This window comes from Elephantulus edwardii, unplaced genomic scaffold, assembly GCF_000299155.1.
Source record: "Elephantulus edwardii isolate Elephantulus edwardi_28Jun2011 unplaced genomic scaffold, EleEdw1.0 scaffold00087, whole genome shotgun sequence".
Classification (NCBI taxonomy): Eukaryota; Metazoa; Chordata; class Mammalia; order Macroscelidea; family Macroscelididae; genus Elephantulus; species Elephantulus edwardii.
Window position 1 is genome coordinate 7,851,861 of NW_006399837.1, and position 22,202 is coordinate 7,874,062.

General features: G+C 40.5%; 1 protein-coding gene across 1 annotated transcript in view; it reads right to left on the bottom strand.

Annotated features, from left to right (window-relative positions):
• The window catches only part of DOCK10 (dedicator of cytokinesis 10), a 286,066-nt gene extending 264,227 nt beyond the window's left edge, over positions 1–21,839 (bottom strand). The window contains exon 1 of the mRNA XM_006890320.1: positions 21,678–21,839. Within this exon, the coding sequence (XP_006890382.1) occupies positions 21,678–21,839 (162 nt within the window). The remainder of the gene's footprint in view (positions 1–21,677) is intronic.
• Positions 21,840–22,202: the final 363 nt, after the last annotated feature.

Here is a 22,202-nt window from a genome sequence, read left to right on the forward strand (position 1 = left end):
CACCTCTAAGAACTAAGAAGAGCTTATTTTGGGGATTCATCAAACTACAAGTAACATGAATCTACACACTGAGTAACGCGAGGCAAGGCAGGTTCTGAAGCTCTGCCAACACCTCTCTTTTGGAAGAGATTTACTGAGGAAGATGGAAGGCTAGTTATCTTCTGGATGTATCTAATCTTTCATCCAAGAGCCATCAGTGTTATAACCAACAGCATAGGCAAATCCGAACAAAACTGACAGCCATAGAATGTATGGGTAGACATCAGTATTCACCTCCTTTCACTCCCCAACTATATATTACTGAAATACCTATCACTGAGTTTAGTAATAAAGGTTGGCAAAATGGAAAGAGGTGAATACTGATTGTCATTGGCTCAGTGATGGGGGGTTATGGGGGTGTGGGTGTCATAGATGATGAGGTTGGCTCAGGATTGAGCAGGGCTCAGAGCTGTTGTGCACAGGACAGCTATGAGGCACAAGTGCATTGGCAGCACATAACAACACAACAACCCTGCTGTGGCCTAGTGGTAAGAAGCTGTGCTGCAATATCAGAGGTGCATGGTTCAAATCCCGTGGCTGCTTAGCGAGAGAAAGTTAGGCAATCTCCTTTGGTGCAGTTAACTGACCCTGAAAACCCTGGAGAGTCAGCTATGGGTTGGTTCCAACTCGACAACACCACCACCACCAACAGTTTTTACCTTGAAGGAGGTCTGGTGACAGAGTTGGTAAGGCTCAGAGCTACTAACATAAAGGTCAGTGGTTTGAACCTAACAGTCACTGGAGAGAGATGAGAAAATCAATCCAAGTCTGAGGCCATAAAGATGAGAAGCACTGGAAACCAATCAGGGGGTCCTACTCTGTTGTCCAGCGTTGCTCTGAGTCAGAATCAACTAGATGACACTCGATCGGTGAATTTTGTTGCCATTTCTCTTTTGTTGGTTCAAATCCACCAACAGCTTCTGGAGAGGACAGGCAAATTCTTCACTGTCATTTATACTCTCAGAACTCCAAAGGAGTGTCAGCTATGAGTCACCTCCAAATCCACAACAATGGGGTTTTTTAGTTATTAAGACAACATTTCACGGCTTCGTTTGCATGTCAGGAAAAACAAATTGCCTCAAAAGCCTATCTATCCCATCGGCCCCTGGAGATGTGACACCACTCTAGTCCCATCGGTTACAGATCTGTCTTGCTTCACTTGATTTTCAGAACTGGAAGAAATAATTGGATATTCTATACAATCTTCAACTCAAGACCTATCAACTTTCTGTCTCAATGAGATGGGCACAAATGAAAGAATGGGCATTTTTATAGAACTGAAGACCAGAGCAGGAGAAAGAAAGTGATTGAAATGTCACACTGCCTAAGAGTGGACAAAAAGCAGACTGATTTTAAAGACAGTCCTATAAAAGTACCCTGTAATAACCACTTGCCACTTTGATGTGAAAAGAGGAGAAAGCATTTACATGTCAGTCCTGTCTCTACTGCTTCAGGGGTCTCCTCTCTTTGCTCTTGGTCCTTAGCCTCACCTTTCAGACAATTCACTCCCTCCAATCTATCAACTGTAATGTATTATTTGGTGTGTTTGTGTATGTGTGTGTATGTGTATTTATTTACGAGTTGCCTTTTTTCTTCTTTTATAATTACTCTTGGTTATTTAATGAATGAATTTCTTAGTTAACTTTCTTATCTTGATGAAGAATACACATCAACATGTCTTCATAGAATTAATACAAAATAAGATGCAGAATATGTTTCTACTTTAAAAATACATCTCTCTCAGTTTGATAATGCAGGCGAGTCTAAGTATTTTACATGGTTTATGAATTAAATAAACAATGGTTTCCTTACTGCACTAGATACCATGCTAAATGTTCTTTCTCATTTAGATGTCATTTTCTGATTTTTTTTCCATTTGTCTACAGTACCGTGAGGAATTATTGCTAACCTTCAAATCAGGATCTGTGTCATGGAGAATTCAAGGAATTTCCCCCCCCAGATCTGTATCTGGTAGAAGTCTGATACTGAAGCTCATACTTGACACTATCCTCTTTCTGTCATGATCCACTATTTCAAGATTCCAATTTCTCACTGGCTAACACAGACATGACTGCTTAAAAGGAGACTGGCCCACAACTTCACTTCTAGCCTCAATAATTTGTTTACCTTTTTTTATAATTTGACAAGAATGATATGTTGTTGTTGTTATGTGCTGTCAAGTTGCCTGCAACCCATAGCGACCCTATGTACAATAGCCCTAAAATCTGCTCTGCCCGGTGCCAATTGCACTGTCCCTGACACACCCATCCCCATTATCCCACTCACGGAATCAATCCATTTCATCAAGGGTATTCCTCTCTTGCACTGTCTCTCCACTCTTCCAAGCATGATGTCCCTCTCCAAGGACTGGTCCCTCCTTGCAACATGTCCAAAGTATGTCAGACAAAGCTTCAAAATCCATGCCTCCAAGGAGCAGCCTGGTTTCACCCTCTCCAGGATGAATCTGTTCATTTTCTTAGCAGTCCAGGGTATATTCAATACTTTTCTCTAGCACCATTGCTCAAAGGCATCAATTCTCCTTCTATCATCACTAGTCATGGTCCAGCTCTCTGATGCATACCTACTTTGAAATAATTTCTATAAACAGAAAAGAAAATGATGACAGTTTTGATTGAGCCCAAAACTACACATTAATGGAATTCCTGGTCTCCCTTGACCTTTCCCACAGCTTAAAGAAGTCAAATGTAGATGTGAAGATATTTGGTGACTCAGTGAATTTGAGTTTACACTGTGTGGGAAATTAGCAATTACACATTGGGCTCAAAGTAAAGTTGCTGATAAAGGCCCAGGTTAATCTGCACAAGCTTCTCACCTCATAGACTGCTATGCTGTATTTTAATCACTCATAATAAATGTTTTCTCTCCATTCAGTCATTAATCAAAGCTTTGTTCACCAAATCTCTTTTGATGGGGCCTGCATCCACAGGGACTTGTGCCACTACTTGAAAGGCGGTGCCTCTTGCAGGCTCAAATCCACCAGTGGCTTCATGTGAGGAAGATGAGGGTTCTCCTCCCGTGCAATTTACAGCTTTGGAAACCCTGAGAAGGGTTAGTTAGGAGCTGGGTCCGACTCACGGGCAATAGGACAGAAAGAGAGAGGGACAGAGACAGACTGAGAGACAGAGAGGGATTTGTAGAAGCATCAGATTCTGCAATTTTTAAATTCGTAAATGTTTTAACTGTTACAAACTTATATAGAGAGAATATACTCTAATAAGAAAGCATTGGAATAAGTTTAAAGTGGTAAATAAGATACAATCTATTCTCCCTCTCTAACTTTTAATGACTTCAATCTTCCATACAGAATTTTAAAGGTACACTGCTATCCAAGGTTATTAATATAACACATTATGAAAACAAAGCTAATCAAGTTAATATTTTTTTTTTTACTGTCCAAACTTGCTTTTATTGATATATTTGAACTTTACAACATTGTTATAAAGTATGATAAACAGAGCCTTTGGGCTAAGTAGAGAGAGGTGGGAGAAAAGCAAATTTGAATATATTAACCAGATTAAAGCATGCAAAAACGTCAATGATGAACACATTAAATTAAATATGTTAATGGTATATTTAATTTACCCACTACAGGTTCTTCATATTCTGCCACAAAAGTATCACTAGGAAACATCAATTTGAAATTTGGTAAACGGACCTGATTCCTGATTTACACAGGGTAGCACATGCCCTTCGCCCTCATCTGGGTAATGTTACTGGTTGTAGTAAAGCACATTTAGAGATGTTTGGAACTGTACGTTTTCTCTTCCCATTATGCAGTAAATAACAAAAGGAGACGCCTTCTTCTAAGTTGCTCTGAGAACTTAAAAAGAAAGCATTACTGGATTAACAACATGGGTCACTGATGGACCAAAAGTCCTCATGATTCACATCAACTTTTCCCATGAAAAGCTTCAAATATAATTCTAATAAAAAAATAGAGTTATCAAGGCAAACTTTTCAGCATAATTTACAGAAGCTGGTTTAAATAGAAGAGTCTGTGACCAAGCTAACAACTAAAATATATATCTAACTAGGAGTTTGTTTATCTCCCTTTTCTTCTTTGATATTAAAACACAGTGGCCTCAGCAACAGGCTGCAATGTCACGAGGGTCCCAACAGCATCAGGGACAAGCCAGACAAGAGATGGAGAATGTCTCCTCCTTGACACATTTTCACTTGCTCAGACTGGCATCAGGGCAACCTGAGCAGTCTGTGTCAATGATTTCTGTTTGTCTGAGTGGGTATGAACTATTCCCAAGATTTCAGGAAGAAATTTTGCAGAGCTAGTGCAGCCACTGATTGGATAATCATACTGGATTTTAGGACAGGAGTTGAAATGGCTACTGCCCCTTTAACAAGTAGATGAGTCCATTGTGGAGAGAGTCAAGATGCTCCTGTCGTTGGTATAGAAAGGATCCGAGGCGCTCCATGATCTGCTGATGTGGGCCGGACTACATCTTCCTATTACTCGCTCCAGCATTCTTCTAACAGATGCACACGCTGTTTCTCCTTCTGAGAAACAGCACATGGAGTCCAAGGGCAATTAGTAGATATAAACAAAAGGAATAATCTATTAAATAAGTTTTATTATGTTCCAGTAAATAAGCTAACCTTGAATTTTCATTTCAACATATTCTATGAAGCACAGTTTCCTTTTTAGTAGCTCTATTATTTTTCCTAAAATATCTCCCTAACATAAATCAAATTTTGTGATTTTGTTAGCTTCACCAGCAGAACAAAAGCAATAATAAAAGGTAAATGTTAGTAAGTTCTTTCTAATTGCCAGCTGCTATTATAAATTCATTGTGTCCACGAATTCATCCCAAACATAACTCTAGGAAATAAGGTGGCAGTCGGGGTCATGTTCTTACAGAATAGACAAAAACCCAACAAAAACAAAATAACTACAACAAAATATCTCAGTCTCATTGTCTTCTAGGTTGAACAAACTCATAGCTGAATGTCCAGTGGATTTCAGAGGCTGTAAATTTGCACTCACAGGAGAAAATGTCTCCTTTGGAGTCACTGAAGGATTGGAAATTGGAATCACCAGCGAGAGATGTGCCCTTTGAGTTAGCCGTGAAACTCCTTACAGATAAACTCACATCCTAATCCTCCGAATTGGTGGCTACCGTGTATGGCGATCTATGATGAAGCTTCATCTCACATACTTTGGGTTATGTTGCTGGAAGAGATGATTCCTTGGAGAAGGACTCATGCTTGGAAAGGTGGAGGGGTAACGAGAGAGAGGAAGACCCTCTACTAGGTGGATTGATACAAAGACTGCAGCAATGGGATCGAGTGTGTCAGAGATGGTGGGGTTGGCACAGGACAGGACAGTTTCCAGATCTGTTGTTCACAGGGTTACTATGGGTCGTACTCAACTTGACGGCATCTGTCAACCTAAGGAACAACATACACGGCACGGGAGAGCTAGCATTGTTAAGGGAATCGAGAAAGAAGCCCTACTGACTGAACGCCCTGTGTGCTGGCCCTTGGTCTGAGTCTACCAGACACTCCACAGGAATAAGCGGGGTAGTCTCCTCCTATCAATATTTACAGCATCAGAAACCTGACAGAGGGGTCAGCCTGAGTCTTTTATCTATGCAATCTTACTTTTTTCAAAAGACAAGAAGAGTAAATATATAGAGACCAAAGTTTATTTCATGATTTTCTCTTTATCCCTCAGATCCCCACACTCGTCCCTCAAACTAGGGCCAAAGGATATAGATGAAAATACTGCTATTAGGTTGTTCGGTGCTGTCAAGTTGAGTGAGACTCACTGCAACCCTATGAACAACAGATCTGAACCCTGTCCTATCCTGTGCCAACCTCACATCTCTGACACACTTGAGCCCATTGCTTCAGTTACTGCTCAGCGCACCTCATTGCTGGCTTTTGTTGACTCCACCTTTCCAAGAATAATACCACTTTCCAAGAATAGCTTCTCCTAGCAACATGTTCAAAGATTCAGAGGTGAAGCTTCATCATTCTTGTCTCCAAGGAATATTCTGATTTCACCTTCTCTGAGACTTATCTATTTGTTCTCTTGGCAGTCCATGGGATATTTAGCATTCTTCTTCAACACCACAACTCAAAGGTATCAATCCTTCTTCTGTCATCCTTATTCATGGTCCACCTCTCAAATGCATGCTGAGTAACTGAAAAGACCATGACCTAAATCAGGAATGCCTTAGTCTTTAAACTGACATCATTGCTCTTCAGTGTATGTCTTCTGATCTCCTGACTGCTGGGACCAAGTTCACGGATTATGGATCCAAGTAAGATGAAGCCATTGGCAATTTCAATCCTCTATTAACGATGATGTTGTCTGCTGGCTTAAAGGTTAAGACCTTTGTTTTATTGATGTCGAGATGTAGCTCATATTGAAGTCTGTAGTCTTTGATCCTCTGTAGCAATTATTTCAGCTCCCTCTTGTTCTCAGCAAGCAAGGTTGTGCCATTTGCATAATGTAGTTATTTTGATGAGTCTTCCTCTGATCCTTACGCCATATTCCTCTTCATAAAGTCTAGCTTCAAGAATTATTTACTCAGCATGCAGATTAAGTATGGGGAAACCTAACACACACCTAAACCCTAACGCACATCCTTCTTGAACTTAAACCATTCAGTGTTTCTTTGCTTTGTTTAGACAACAGCTTAGCTTCTTGATCTAGGCATAAATTTCACCTGACCACAATTAAGTGTTCTGGGATTCCCATTCTTCTCAATGTTAGCCATAGTTTGTTGTGGTCCACACCAGTCAAATACATGGTTTTTCCTAGTCAATAAAACAGAGGAAGGTGTAATTTTTTAAATTTATATATAGTTTGTCTATCGCATCCATCTGGCTGGCTGGCTGGCTGTCCGTCTCTCTCTCTCTCTTCCCCCTCCCCCCTTTTGCTCTTGGTTCATTCCTTGCAGTCCCTGGATGATGCTCAACTTCGAACTGAAAGGATGGAGTCCCCTCACAGACGCCTGGAAAGAAGGGCCTGATTTATTTCTACAATCTCAAAAACCATTAACTCATTGCCTTCAAGTTGTAACTGACTCTCCAGCGGGGTTTGCATGGGAAGTGACTGCTTTGCTTTCTCACACACAGCGGTTGGCAGATTCGAACATCCAGACAGATGTCACCTGTGGGTTATCACCACAACTCCTCACGGCCTGTGTTACCACAGCTCCCTGCAACAGCAACCAGGGAAAACCTCATGCAGTTCAGATGGAAATGCATCTTTCCTTCAACTATTCCAATACAGGAATTATCTATCCAGTGACAATCAGACACTCCAACAATCTGGAGCAGGACATACACTATGGATTAAATAGGGGTGACAGGAGAAGGAAAGAAGGAAAGGTAACAATAATAATAAAAATAGTAATAAACAAAGAAGGTGGGTGAAGGGAATAGCAACATGCACTAAGTGTGCTTAGACATTGTATAAGAAGTTAATTGCATCAGTAATTATTGCCTATGAACCATTGTCTAAAAAAAACACACACACCTCAACAAAACAGTGAGACTTGTAAACTTTCACTCAAATAAATTAGATTTTTAAAACATGGATAAAAACCTGATATAGACACAATCCTGGTCAAAACAGAAAATATATGGTATCGGTCTTCAAATTCTTAAAGCTATCACATTACCTGCACTCTCTGAGACTAGCAGAAGCCCAGCCAAAACTGTATCTTCATCTTTAAATTCGACAATCATTTAGCTCAATTAGTGAGTATTGTACTCGGTACAAAAGATAAACAGAGTTGAAGGACACTGTCAAATTGGAGCCTAGACTTACTTTTCCCTCCAGCAGGTTTTCAGAGGCAGGAGATTACATGGGAGGAGGCTGTCCATTCATCTCCAGGAGCAGCTGGTGGATTTGAACTGGGATCCTCTGGGACTGCAGGGCACCTATTTACCACAGGCCACCAGAGCTCCCTGGTGGTCAAATTATGTATATATGACAAAACTGATGGCAGACGACTAAAGCATAGATAAGAAGACAGTCAATCTAAGGTGATGATGGTGAAATGATCTCAATAGGGAAATTTTATTTTTTTTTACACAAGCAATGTCATTGAACTGTATGAGTAAAAAATATTGAATAAGTGCTCCGTATTGAATATTTTGCTCTGTGCATCATCAATAAAACAAATATACATTTTCAAACTGCACTGTGTAACATGAGCCCCAGTGACATGGAGGTTAAAGTGTTTTCTAGTTGAAAGATTTGCAGTTCTAACCCATTAGCTGCTCACTAGGAGAGAGAAGTGGAGGTCTTGTTTCCTAAAGATCCAGTCTTTGAAAACTCTATAATACAGTCTGAAACTATCCTTTGGGTCACTGAGTTCTAATACACTTGCCAGAAGTGTTTCTGTTGTTGTTTTTGGTCGGAAGAATAAACGTGTTCTGGCACAAATGGAGCTGCCATGAAACCAAAGTGACCTGATAACAACAGTTTGTTTGTGTTGCTCTGGTTTTTCAGAAGTTCTTCCTATCTCAGCTCAAGTTCACTTCCTTAAGGGAACCGTCCTCCTCGGATTGTTTTTCTTCTTCAGAGAGGTAAGACCCCCCCCTCCCCCCACCAGATAGTGTTAAGGCCAACGCAACTCTCTTTGACGTGCTTATTTTGATAAGAGTTTTGCACTGACTTGATTCCTGGGAGTCACCTCCTCCCAATTCAGAACTCTGGGAGATCAGGACAGTGGTGTCTCCTGCCAGATGTGCTGGTGAAATACAAGGGGCACTTGGCTGTCAGCTGCCCACAGCTTTTCTGAGCTGGACAATCCAACCGTGACAGATCCACATGGAGAATATCCAATTGTCCAGACTTGGCTTTAAAAAGGAAACTATATTCCAAGCAGCTTATGGTAGATGGATTTTTAAAACCTCTCATTTAGTAACTATCCGAGTAAATCAGTCCTATATATGTATGCAATTACCTAATAAACTTAAGTGATTTTCCAGAAGAAATCTGTTAAACCATGAGAGAACCACTATGTTCCTCTTTGGTTTCTTTAATATTCATTTTTATCTTCATTTTTATTACGGAGTTTATTAAGACATCATTATATTGAAGTCTGATGTTTGAAGTTAAGTGTAAAATCCATTTTTCTAGAAAGCAAGAAAAGAAACAAGAATAGAAAGCATATCAGGCTTTCCATAGACTTGGTTATGTTGAGCAGTGTGCTTATTACTAGTGATTTTCTTGCATCTCTACTTGAAAACTCTGGTGGCTTAGTGGTAAGGAATTGCACAGCCCACACAAAGCTGCTTGGTTCTAATCCACCAGCTGCTCTGTGGAAGAAGGATGGGCAATCTCCTCTCACACAATTTACTGCCTTTAAAAACCCAATGAATGGAAATTCAAAGTCTCTGTAGAAAAGAAAAGAGAAGAAGGAAAGAAAAGAAAAGGGAAGGGAAGAGGAGAGGAGAGGAGAGGAAAGGAAAGGAAAGAAAAGTTATGCTACCAAAAACAAACAAACCAACCCATTGGAGGGTCAGCTATGTGTCATTTATGGCTCCACAGCAAACAACATACTTCTTTGGTGACACAGTCATATCTTTCTGTTTGATAATCTTTCTACTAGAAACTCTTCCCTAGTCACTTATATAAACTAGCCGCACAACAGTCAATGCCGTGGCTGAATTTACAACTGCTTTGTTTCTGTACCTTCCCAGTCCCACCCTTGGACACACATGTACTCCTCTCCTCATTTCTTTTTTTCTTTTTTACCTATCCTTCAGCCTCTTGAACACTCCTATTTCATATCTTGAGTTTTACAAGACTTTTTAAGATTTTTGTCTGTTTTCTTTGTTTTTTATTATTCCAAAAGGAAGTGGCAAAAACCAAGGTCTCAAGAATTGATGGAATATCAACTGACAGATTTCAACAAACAGTGGCAGCCATGGAAGTGTTCACCAGCCTGTGCCAAGAAATCTGGAGGACAGCAACCTTGCCAACAGACTGGAAGAGAGCCATAGTTATTCTCATTCCAAAAAAAAGGCGATCCAACAGAGTATGAAAATTATAGAATGATATTACTATCACACACAAGCAAAATCCTGATGAAGATTATCCAAAAGACAGAGAACTACCAGAAATACAAGTCAGGTTTTAGAAGAGCCCGTGGCTTTAGGGACATCATTGCCAATGTCAGATGAATCTGGGCAGAAAGCAAAGAGTGCTAGAGAAATGTCTATCTGTGCTTCATTGAGTTTGCAAAGGCATTTGACTATGCAGATCACAACAAATTGTGGCTAACTTTGAGAAGAAAGAATGAGAATCGCAGAACACTTGATTGTGCTCATGTTAAATCTATACTTGGACCAGAAGGCAGTCGTCAGAACAGAGCAAGGAAACACTGTATGGTTTAAAATCAGAAAAGGAGTGAATCAAGGATGTGTCCTGTTTCCATACCTTTTCAATCTGTACACAGAACAGATCATTTGAGAGGCTGGACTTTATGAGGAGGAATATAACATCAGGACTGGAGGAAAACTTATCAAGAACCTGTGTTATGCAGATGACAAAAGCTTATTTGCTGAAACTGAGGAGGGCCTGAGGCGTCAGCTGCAGAAGGTTTAGGACTGCAATTTGCAATATGGATTGAAGCTTAACATCAAGAAAACAAAGACGACCAAGAAATGACAGAAGAATAATCAATGCCTTTGTGTTATCGTTCCGGAGAAGAGTTTTGAACATATCATGGACTGTCAAGAGAACCAACAGGTTTGTCCTGGAGAGGGTGAAACCAAGATGCTCCTTAAAGGCAAGGATTTTGAGACTCCATACTTTGGGCATGCGGCCAGGAGGGACCAGTGTTTGGTGAAGAGTATTATTCTTAGAAAGGTCAAGGGATACAGCACAGGAGAGGAAGACTCCAGATGGGACGACTGACATGGTAACTGGGGTAATGAGGGTAGGTGTGTCAGAGACAGGGAGATTGGCTCAGGATAAAGCAAAGCTTAGAGCTACTGGCATAGGGTTGCTATGAGTCATAGTTGACTCAAAGGCACACACAACAACAACAAACATGGCATTATTTAAAGGGACAAAAAAGTAAGATTATCTGCACAAAATGAGGTTGGAAATAATTTGAGCTTCCTATGCCTTTGCCGCAAAGATTTGATATTAATTAGGAAGATTTAGATCACACTAAATTAATTGTTATACTATATTAATTGTATGGAGAAGCAGTTAAATTCATTTGCCCATTTTCTGTGACTTTGAGTTTCAGCTCAAAACCAGTTCACAAGGAAAAAATGCAATATAACTGCCAAGGGTCTTCTGTGTTTTTAAGATTCATTCTACATTCATCTAGGGAAGAACACCTACAATTGTGTTGTAGCCACACTCTGCCTTCTGTAGTCATACAGGCGAGAGTCAATCTTACTAAAATTAAATAGGAGAAACTCCGGGTTTAACATTTGGAAGCTATTTCTTTGTTTTTGTTTTTGTTTGGGTTGTTTTTTTTTTTTTAAAAAAAAAACCAAGGCAAAACATGCTAAAGTTTTTTTGTTAGTAAAATTTCACCAGTTTAGAATACTGATTATAGAAATAAGAAGGGAAATAATTTTCTTTTGAAGTTGTTCCCACAGTATAGCCTCTCTTGGTTTTATTCAGAGGACGTGTATATAAGTTAATGTATGTCCCAAAGATGAGAAATTGTTGCTTTCATAAATAATTCATCTCCTTCATTTAGCCTTCTTCCTTGTCTCACATTCTCAAAGTGCTTGGCCAGGAAGAAAGGATGACTGCGTTTATTGCACAAGAGGACATCCAAAAGTGTAGATTTCTTGAGGTCAAAATGTAAATGTAGAGGAGGTTTGAGGACATTCTGTCGCTCTTTCTTTTCTGTCCTCATTCACTCTACCAACCACTCTCAAAAGGGGAATGGTATCAGCAGGGTAAAACTCATAACAAAACGTCCTTCCTACATTTCCAAGTGAGTTACCCAATGGTTAAAGGGCTACCATTGGCACAGTGGTCTATGGTGGATCGCTGGGGCTGAGAGCCCGCACAGCTACTTGCAAGTCCTTGATAAAAAAAATACATATAGTTAGTCACAGTTTACAACATGATTCTATTAACATTCTGGGGCATCCAATGGACGTGACAGGTAACAGCACCATTTGATGTACGTGGAGACTCAGAAATAAATAGGTACCTCCAGACCATTCAAGCATTTATGAAATATCAAGCTTGACATGCTGCTACTGAGCCTTTTACTTCTAGAATCAAGAATTCCATATTGAGTCAAAACAGCTCCTAGATACTTAGGGAGGTGAAGAGACACACAGGAAAAACTCAAGTGCTCCAAAATCTAGTTAGGCCAGGTCAGAAACTATCTCAAAGATATCAAGGTTAAAGAAAAGAAATTTCCTTTATGGTTGATTCAAACCAAATTATTCATCAAGTCATGAACTGATAAACATCTTCTGTAAAGGGAAGACTCTAAGTATTTTCAGCCAAATTACATTTCTTGCATAATCTTTTTCTTTCAATTGTTTCGTCATACAGTAATATAAAAATGGTGGAAACCATTCTTATGTTGTAGATCATACAAAAACAGGCTTTGGGCACCATTTTACCCTAGGGTGTGGTTTGCCTATGAAATAATTTGACCTGATACATTTGAGAACAGAGAACCATTGGGACAGGATGATGAATTTCTTTGCTTCCCCTGTCAGTGCCAACCTCGGACTCCCCACAAGTGTGTTGTGTTACTGTTCGGTGTTGTCAAGATTTTTCAACTCCTGGCAACCTTACACTGTAGCATAGAACTGTCACATGGGGCTCCCCAGGCTGCAATCATTAGGGAAACCCATTGCCAAGTGCTTGTCCTGTGGGGTTACTGGGTGGATTAAACTCATCAATATTCAAATTATCAGCAGAGTGATTAACCAATATGCCACGAGGCCTCAAGATCACAAGTGTAGCCTATTATTATTGTCTTTTGTCTTTGACCAAAATGAAGGACAAACTATATTCACTAGATTCATATCCACAAGCTGGTAATTTCTAGCATGTATTATTTCCACTCTGGCGGCTTACTCTGTAGTGAGTGGAGCTGTTAATTCAAAGGCTACAAGTCTCCATGGTTCAAGACCACCAGGGGCCCCAGGAAGAAAGACAGTCAGTATCCACCTGCTGCTGTCACAGCCTCTAGACCTGATGGAGAGTTTCTGTAAGTAGGACAGACAGCCGTGAGCTGTACTGAGTCTACTATTTCAGAAAAGGAGTCTTGGTGGCACGGTCATTAAGCACTTGGTCGCTAACTGAAAGATAAAAGTGTTTAAACCCTCTAGGTAATCTATGGAGAAAGCTGCAGCAGTTCGCTTCCATACAGATTCATGTCCATGGACATCTTCAGAATTCTTTAGCCCAGCATACACGTTAAAGATTCAAAAATCTTCAGTTCAATTCTCCCTTTAATGTTGGCGCAATGGACCCAATGCTAACGGGGTTTACTATTCCATAGATACTCCCAAGTGCTAATGCTAATTTATTCTCATTAAGTGTCCACTTTTAATTTGAGATCTGTGAATCTGGTTTATGGGAGCTGCTCACATAGCCTATGAGAAATTATAGACATGCACAGAAAAATAGTAGAAAAATTAGGCTGTGTCTAAATCCTTAACATAGTATGCTATAAAGGAATTATGAAAAGTAATTAACAACAAAGGTATCTATTAAGTCTTTTATTTTTTATTATTATTTTTTTTTTATTTTGTGTGCGTGTACCGTCAAATCAGATCTGACTGGTACAGGAGGATATTGCGCCTCCTTCTCCGGCAGAGCATCTGGTGGATTCGAACCGTGTTCCTCTGGGAGTGCAGTGCAGCTTCTTGCCACTAGGCCACCAGAGCTCCCCTTATTAAGTCTTTTATAAAAAAAAACTGTAAGAGAGAAACTGGAACTCTGAAGAAGCTTGTTAACTTCTTACAATTAATTTTAACTATGTCTTAAGAGCAATCCATTGTAATAGCTTCAGACATAAGCACTTATATATCCCTTATAAAGACCAGTATTTAACTCTGATGTTCTAGAAGCCTCTTTACCTTAGACTGCATAGCTAAAGCAGAATCATGCTGACCCAAAGCTTATCTCTCTGCAAGAAAACTCACAACTGACTGAGACTCTTTGGTCCAACCTTCCAGGAGGAACTAACTCTCAAAGCCTTTGGAAGGATCACAGCATGGTCAACCCTGAGTAACTGTCTCATCTTCTCAATACTCTACATGTTCATGTAATAGCCACATGGACAACTTGATCAATTAAGCTCTTCCAGTGTCAACTTCTTAATTTCAAATTATCAAGAAGTATTGATTCAGCTTCTAGACAAGAGAAAATAACAGGCCTGGGTATGATGGGAGTACTCAGAAAATTTCATTTCTGGCCATAAATCTCTAAGTTTAAGAAGGTTGGTAGTACAATGAGTAAGTGCTTATGTGTTACCTAAAAGTTCGTCAGTTCAAACTCATCTACCCATGCCAGAGAAAATACATGTTTTTATAAACATATATCTAGAATATAGAAGGTGACTTGATGCCTTTGAGCTGTGGTGCTGGAGAAGAGTACTGAATGTACCACGGACTGCTTAGACAGTGAACAGGGTGGAGAGAGTTAAACCAAGCTGCTCCCTGGAGGCAAGGATTGTGAAGCTTCTTCTGACATACTTTGGACATGGTGCAAGGAGACCCGTCTTTAGAGAAGGACGTCATGCTTGGGAGAGTAGAGGAACAGCACAGGAGGTGGATTGATTCAGTGACTGGGGTAACTGGGGTGGACGTGTCATAGACAGTGAGACTGGCACTGGACAGAGCAGAGTTTAGGGCTGTTGTACAGGGTCGCTGTAAGTTGCAGGTGACTCGACAACCCATAATAACATGTCTAGAAAACAGTTGTACTTGAAACATGAGAACATTATCAATTGTAATATATACAACATCTATAAACAGTATTACATCATTTTATGTCTACCTATGATATCCGAAGAATATACAAGGAGTATATAAAAGATAGTCAATTTAATGGCTCAAGGTATATTAGAAGGCAACACAAGATTAACTGACAAATGATTTTATACACTTGCAAATGTCAATGGCAAAAAAGACTCTCCACAAGATAGACCAACACAGAAGCTTCAACAACCGTGGCCTCAAGCATAGCACACAGGAGGCAAGGCAGGATTGTGTTCTGTCATACCTCTAGTCACACACAGTCAGTCAGTACGAAGGGACTTGACAACAGAAATTAGAGAAGACTAGACTAGAGTGATAATTGTTCATTGATGTGTCATTTACCGGTACTTACACTGTGCCAGTCAGTCAATGTATAAGAAAGCTCCTCACTGGAATGTTCCTCAGAACTCAACGCTGCCTCCTGCTTGACATTCCATGTTTAGACCTAACAGGCATGTCTGACAGTGGAATTACATTCTTTCACCAAAACTTTTTCCCTCTTCCTTCACATCCAAATGGAAGATCTGCTGTTCTTATTATTCAGATTGTATTGTTGTTGTTATGTACCACACAGTCAGAAGTGACCCAAAGCTGACCTTCCAACCGGTTCTCTGAGGCAGTTAATCACACGGGAGGTGACTGTCCATCTGTCTCCTGTGGAGCAGCTCATGGCCTCGAACTGCGTGCCTTCGGACTGCAGCGCAGCTTCTTACCACTAGGCCACCAGAGTTCATTATTCAGGTAAAAACAGAAAACATACAGCCTGTCCTGACGTCTTTCTTTCTCTCATATTTCCTCACAGTTTATATTCATTTGCAAGCTGAGAAGCAACATTTGGGTTCTGCTTTTGAAATACATGCAGAATGTCATCATCTCCCACATCTTTAACAACTATCACCTGGGCATTTGTTCCTGGGATCATTGTAACAGCTTCCTGGAAAATGATCTCTGCTTCAGTCCTTTACTCCCTGCAGATCCAGCCACCCTTTGCTTTAAGACACCCTAAAGGAAAGACACTACAGTTGACCCAGAGTCTCTGGCTGGCGTGAATGGCTTAGTGCACTGCAAACCCACTCAGAGAATGCTGGGAAGAAGTCTGGTCAATCTATCACCACAGGATCATGGCCCTGAAAACCTCTGCGGTTGTTCTGCTCTGCACGCTTCAGATCCCTGCAAGCTGGCTTCAACCCAAGGGCAACAAGCTTCACCAGGTACTCTTCTAAGATCTCCATGAGCATCAACCAGCCGGCTTCTCCTTTATATGGTAGATACAGTCGGTCTTCCCTTTACTAACAAGGAAACCAAGGACAAACCAGTTGTCAAGATGACAGTAGTGACTGAGTGGCAGACACAGGACTGACATGCTGACATCTCAGCTCCACAGTGCAGGCTCCTAACCCTTCCTTTGGCCCCTTCAGCCAGAGCAGCCTCCTTTCTCTTCCACAGACACTCTAAGCTTCTTTCTGACTTAGGGCTTGGGCTCTGGCTGGTCTTTTGGCAAGATATTCCCCTACAGAGAGCAACACAGCACATGTCCTTATCTCCTTCAGCTGCTTCCCAGAGCACCATTTTTTGGGGTGAAGACGCCCCATATTTCTTCTGAACATCTCATTAATACCTGTAGGCATTGTTAAAGCTTCTAACACACATACCACTTCATTAAATCTTCACAACAGCACCGTGGTTGTTGTGTGACATCGAGTCGGAACTGACCCATCGCTGACCCTCCAGTAGGTTTTCAGAGGCAATAAACTGCATGAGGGGAGACTGCCCATTCTTTTCCCACAGAGCAGCTGGTGGATTCGAACCATGTGATACATAACCTAAGTTAATGCAAATATTATCATCATCTATGAGATGAGATAAAGAGAAGAGAGCTAACCAAGTCACGTGGCCAGGAAGTGATGACGACAGGATTCCAGCCTTGATGCACTGGCTCCAGAGCCCATAATCTTATCATCTTTTTAAAAAAATAAATTTCCAAATTTTGTGATGAATGCATATATGACAATGATGTTGTTATGTGCTGTTGAGTCGCCTGCGACTTACAGTGACCCTAGGTACAACAGCCTTAAACCCTGCTCTATCCTGTGCCAATCTCACTGTCTCTGACACACCTACCCCCATTACCCCAGTCACTGAATCAATCCATCTTATCAAGGGTCTTTCTCTCTTGCGCTGTCTCTCTACCCTCCCAAGCATGAGGTCTCTCCAAAAACTGGTCCAGTCTTGCAACATGTCCAAAGTATGTCAGGCAAAGCTTCAGAATCCTTGCCTCCAAGGAGCAGCCTGGTCTCACCCTCTCTAGGACAAACCTGTTTGTTCTCCTGGCAGTCTGTGGTATATTCAATACTATTCTCCAACACCACAGCTCAAAGGCATCAATTCTCCTTCTATCATCCCTAGTCATTGTCAGTGATGTATAGCAAATAATCACAAAGACTGGATCAGGTGTACCTTAGCAGACTGACATCACTGCTTTTCAGTACTTTGGGGAGGCCTCTGACAAAAGTAACTCATCTTTTAATTCCTGACTGCTGGTAACAAGAGTGTTGACTGTGGAGCCAAGCAAACTAATACTGTTAACTATCTCAATTTTTTCACTATCCATACTGATGCAGCCAGTTGGCCCAGTGGTGAGGATCTTTGTTTTCTTGATGCTGAGCTTCAATACATATTGAAGACTGCAGTCCTTGACCTTCCGCAACAAGCACTTCAGGTCATCCTCAGTTTTAGCAAGCAGGGTGGTGTCATAACATAGACTGTTAATGAATCTGCACCAGTCCTGATGCCACATTTCTCCTCACAGACGCCAATCTCCTGGATAATATGTTCTGCATATAGATTTAAAAGGTATGGAGGTAAGACACATCCCTGATGTATACCCTTCCCAATTTTGAACCACACAGTGTTTCCTTGCTCTGTTCTGATGACTGCCTTCTGGTCCAAGTGTAGATTTCACATAAGCACAATCAAGTATTCTGTGTTTCCCAGTCTTCTCAGAGTTAGCCACAGTTTCTTGTGATCCACACAGTCAAATGTATTTGCATAGGCAATGAAACACAGATAGATATTCTTCTGGTGCTCTCTGCTTTCAGTCAAGATTCATTAGATATTAGCTACAATATAACACAATGAGTGTAAAAGACCCTGAGTTTGTCAAGAAAGTTACAATCAAGAGAGATGATAAAAAAAGTCATCAGTAAAAAATGAAAACATCAAAGTTGAAGCTAGAAAGGGATGAGGACTTTAGAAGATCATTTATGGTGAACTACTTCTCATAGTTTTTTTCCAAGGTTCTCTGTAACCAGAATCATCCAGGGTGCTTGCTAAAAAGACAGATCCCCAGGCACCACTCCAGATCTTCAGCTGTAGGATTGAGAGGCCAGAACCTGAAGAATGTGCTGTCCATCTAGTAGGTGAAGTTTAAACTACAAAAGATTTTAAATCGTGTTTCTGAAATGCTCAAAATCATTGGCAATAAGAGAGATGCAAATAAAAACTACAATAAGGTATCATCTCACCTCAGTAGCAGTGGCAAAGTTTAGCAGGGCAGCAAGTAATAAATGTTGGGAGAAGATGTGGAGAGATAGGAACTCTAATACACTGTTGGTGGGACTGTAAATGGTACAACCACTCTGGAAGACAGTTTGGCATTTCCTCAAAAAGCTGAACAGAGAAATTCCATATGACTCAGCTATTCTACTGCTTGGAATGTTGTTGTTGTTGTTGTTGTTGTTGACTGCCATCGAGTCCAGCATGACTCATAGCAACTCTATGAACAAAAGAACGATCAGCATTTCTCCAAGTTCACTGACTTTCCAGAGGCATGCTGTTTAGGAAGTGGATGCCACTCCAGCTTCCAAACCTGTTTTACAACTGGGGGCTCTACCAGACACTGTCCACATTGGGAAACCATTATGGTATTTGATACCCCAGTGGTACAAGGTTCAGTATCACAGCAAACCCAGATTACTTCATACTGCACATTGACAAAGAGTGATGTACAAAGTGGAAGAGTGTTCCTCCAGATATAACAGCACCAGTCTCATAGAGAAGTGGTTAAGTGTTGTCAAGTCAAATAAGACTAAGTTTTGCACAAAAGACCTGAATTCTGTTCTATAACTAATATAATTTCTGTACATTTATAGAGCTTAGAGAGTTTGTAGAGTTTGCAGAGGCATCTAGTTTAGGAAGTGGATGCCACTCCTGCTTCCCAACATAAATCAATCTGGAAGCTCATCCAAACATGGCACATAATGGGTAACCATTATGGTATTAGACAAGACTATGGAACAGTGTGCAGAATCAGAGCAACATCAAGTTGTACAGTTTTTAGAATATACCTCGAGAAAATGAGAACTGAGGCACAAATGTGGATTTGTACACCAATGTTCATAGCAGCATAATTTACCAGCGTGAGTCCATGGAAACAGGCCAAAGGCCCAACCACAATGGAATGGCTTGAGGAATTATGGTACATAATTCCATGCACAATGGACTACCACGCAACATGAAGGAGAAATGATTTTGTAAATTGCTATCTCACTTTGGAGAGACTGGAGAGCATTACGCTAAGTGAACGAACTCAATCTCCTAAAGCCAAATACTGTATAAGACCATTATTGTAGAACGAGTATGAGGATCCAAGGAGTGAAGGGGGAGCAGAGGCGTGAGGATGGGTGGGAATAGGGGGGTAGGGAGAGCTCAATCATAGGACCACACAATGTGATGGGTGGAGGGAGGGATGGGTAAAGGAAAGAGGAAAGATCTGTGTGAAAAACAATGTATACGAACCTTTTAAGTAAATCAGTATAAAATTTTTAAAAAGTTTTCAAATGAGCCTCATGAAAGTAAATATTTTCATTGACTCACATTTGTACACTAAGCATCACTAATCACTAAGACAGTATATATACCCACTAACAAGAGTTATAAATGTGCTATCATTTAAACAATTTGAAATTGGGGACAGGGATCTTTGACAAGTTTATCTACTTACGGGTTCTAAACACTTAGATTAGTAACTGCCTGGTCCACAGTGGGCCTGACATAAATAATTCTTGAAAATATAAATTTTGGAGTTTGCCTAAAGGACTCCTTCAAGATGAGCAAGGGTTCTGTCTGAGCACATTTTCTTTTGAGTGGTCCAAGATTCCCATCGTGGCCCTCATAAAAATTCCATTTTATCAGTTATGTCATTATTTCCTTTAGGGAATAAACAGAATGGAAAGTACACCGGCCTTGGAATCATCGATTGATGTGCAATTCTTCACTCTGACATTTGGTAACTTTGCAATGTCAACCAAATATTCAGACTTTCTGAACCCCATTCTTAATGTCAATAGAGGTCTCCTACCAATCAAAGGATCCTTGAAAAGATTGATATTGTTATTAGGTGAAGTCAGGTTTTTAAATTTTCTGCTACTTTGAGCAGTAACACAGATTTTCCTTCCAAAATTCTAGCTGCAATTTTTCTATTTTGTCTAAAAATTAGATTTAGGGAAAAGGGCAGTTTTAGTGACTGATGGGGCATGAATAACATATGTAGCTATGGACTGCTTACATCCTTAAAAAGAGTCAAACTTGGTAAAAAAGGTGTCTCAATGCTTTATAACTTTAATGTGTGGGTATTTATGAGAACAGTGAGTGGAAGATGATTCTAATTTAGTGTTTTATAGAAAATTATAACCAAATAGTTTAAGAAAATATTATATTTCATAATGCAAATATGGATTTCTAGAGAAAGTTGGCACAGAAGGGTATTATTCAGTAATCTGTCACTCAAAAGGCACAGCCCAAGTGACATATCTTTCACTTTTCAACTTTCAGAGTAACAGGTAATCTTCATTCATTATCTGGTACATCCTTGATATCTGAACACTGAAACTGAAGAGGGGACAGTTGACTCTACTGAAACACCTAGACTTCAATGTCTCCTGTTTTGGAAATTTAAGCATGTTCTCTCCCTGCTATTATGGAATTTCAACGAGTAAGCAAATCTCTCCCCAAACTTCAGATAAGAGTTTGTTCTCTAAGGTATTCTTGCTGACGAAACCAGAAGCACGAAGGAGTAATGCTCTCCAATAAAGCACAGAGAAAAAGGCAGTTTAACAAGTATAAGGATATCTTTTTGTATAAAAAAATAACTTCCACAAAATTCTGAACATTTTATTCCAATTATATGCAGAAGTGTTCTAGAACTTTCCATCACAGAGTCAAAAGTCCAAGGCCCCAGTTCGCCTGAAGTTGGACAGCCAGTGACCCACACCTACTACAACTTGATCTGGGTACACGTGGTACACAGGTCTCCGGGTTCTTCTCTCAAACTAGGGTTATAAAATAAAATCCAGCGAATTAAACCAAATGTCAAAATCCACCCTATACCCTGCATAACACTTAACAACTGCATATAAAGAAGAGAACCTCAAATACAATGATAAACTGCACATTTCTGCAACAGCTCAAAGGGAAAGAAAACAGGCCCTTCCAATGACGGAAATAGTCCAGAAAGATTTTCCCTCAAAAAAATCAAAACATAGCAGTAACTGGTCGCATATTTATCTCAAGCTGAACACCAAAAACTCTAAATCACAAGCTCCCTGTATAACATTTCAATCAGCTCAGGGGCTTTGCAAGGGACACTGTACCATTATGATGAGGGTCCGGGGTCGACTCATTTCATCGTCGCTTTCCAGAGGCAGAATTTCATGGGAGGGTTCCTCCTGGCGTCGTCGACAAATGTGTGGACAGCTCCTCTGGACCACAGAGCGAAAAGCCTGAAGCAGAACAATGCTGGCGGTGCAGCCCATCGCTGCATCCTGGAGCCCACAAAGTAACTTCTATGTTGATGCTATGTTGGAAAAACAGTGCCTCCTTGTCCCTGAAAACAGCCTACATCGCAGCTGCAGCCAGCTCGCTCTCCAATCACTTCCTTGAGCTCTGATCATCTGATCAGGGCCAAATAGCTTGGATGCGGAGATGGAAAAGATCTGATCCATTGAAACTGAACGCACTCAGGAGTGTCAGGAGCATTCAGCCCTGAGAGGATTTCTCAATTCCGTTTGAGAGCTTGCTTCCGGGTCATTACGATAATTCTCTTCCATTCTACATTTCAGGCGTGTGAATAGGTCTATCTATCTAACGCAGACACGCAAATAAATCACTTTTTTTTT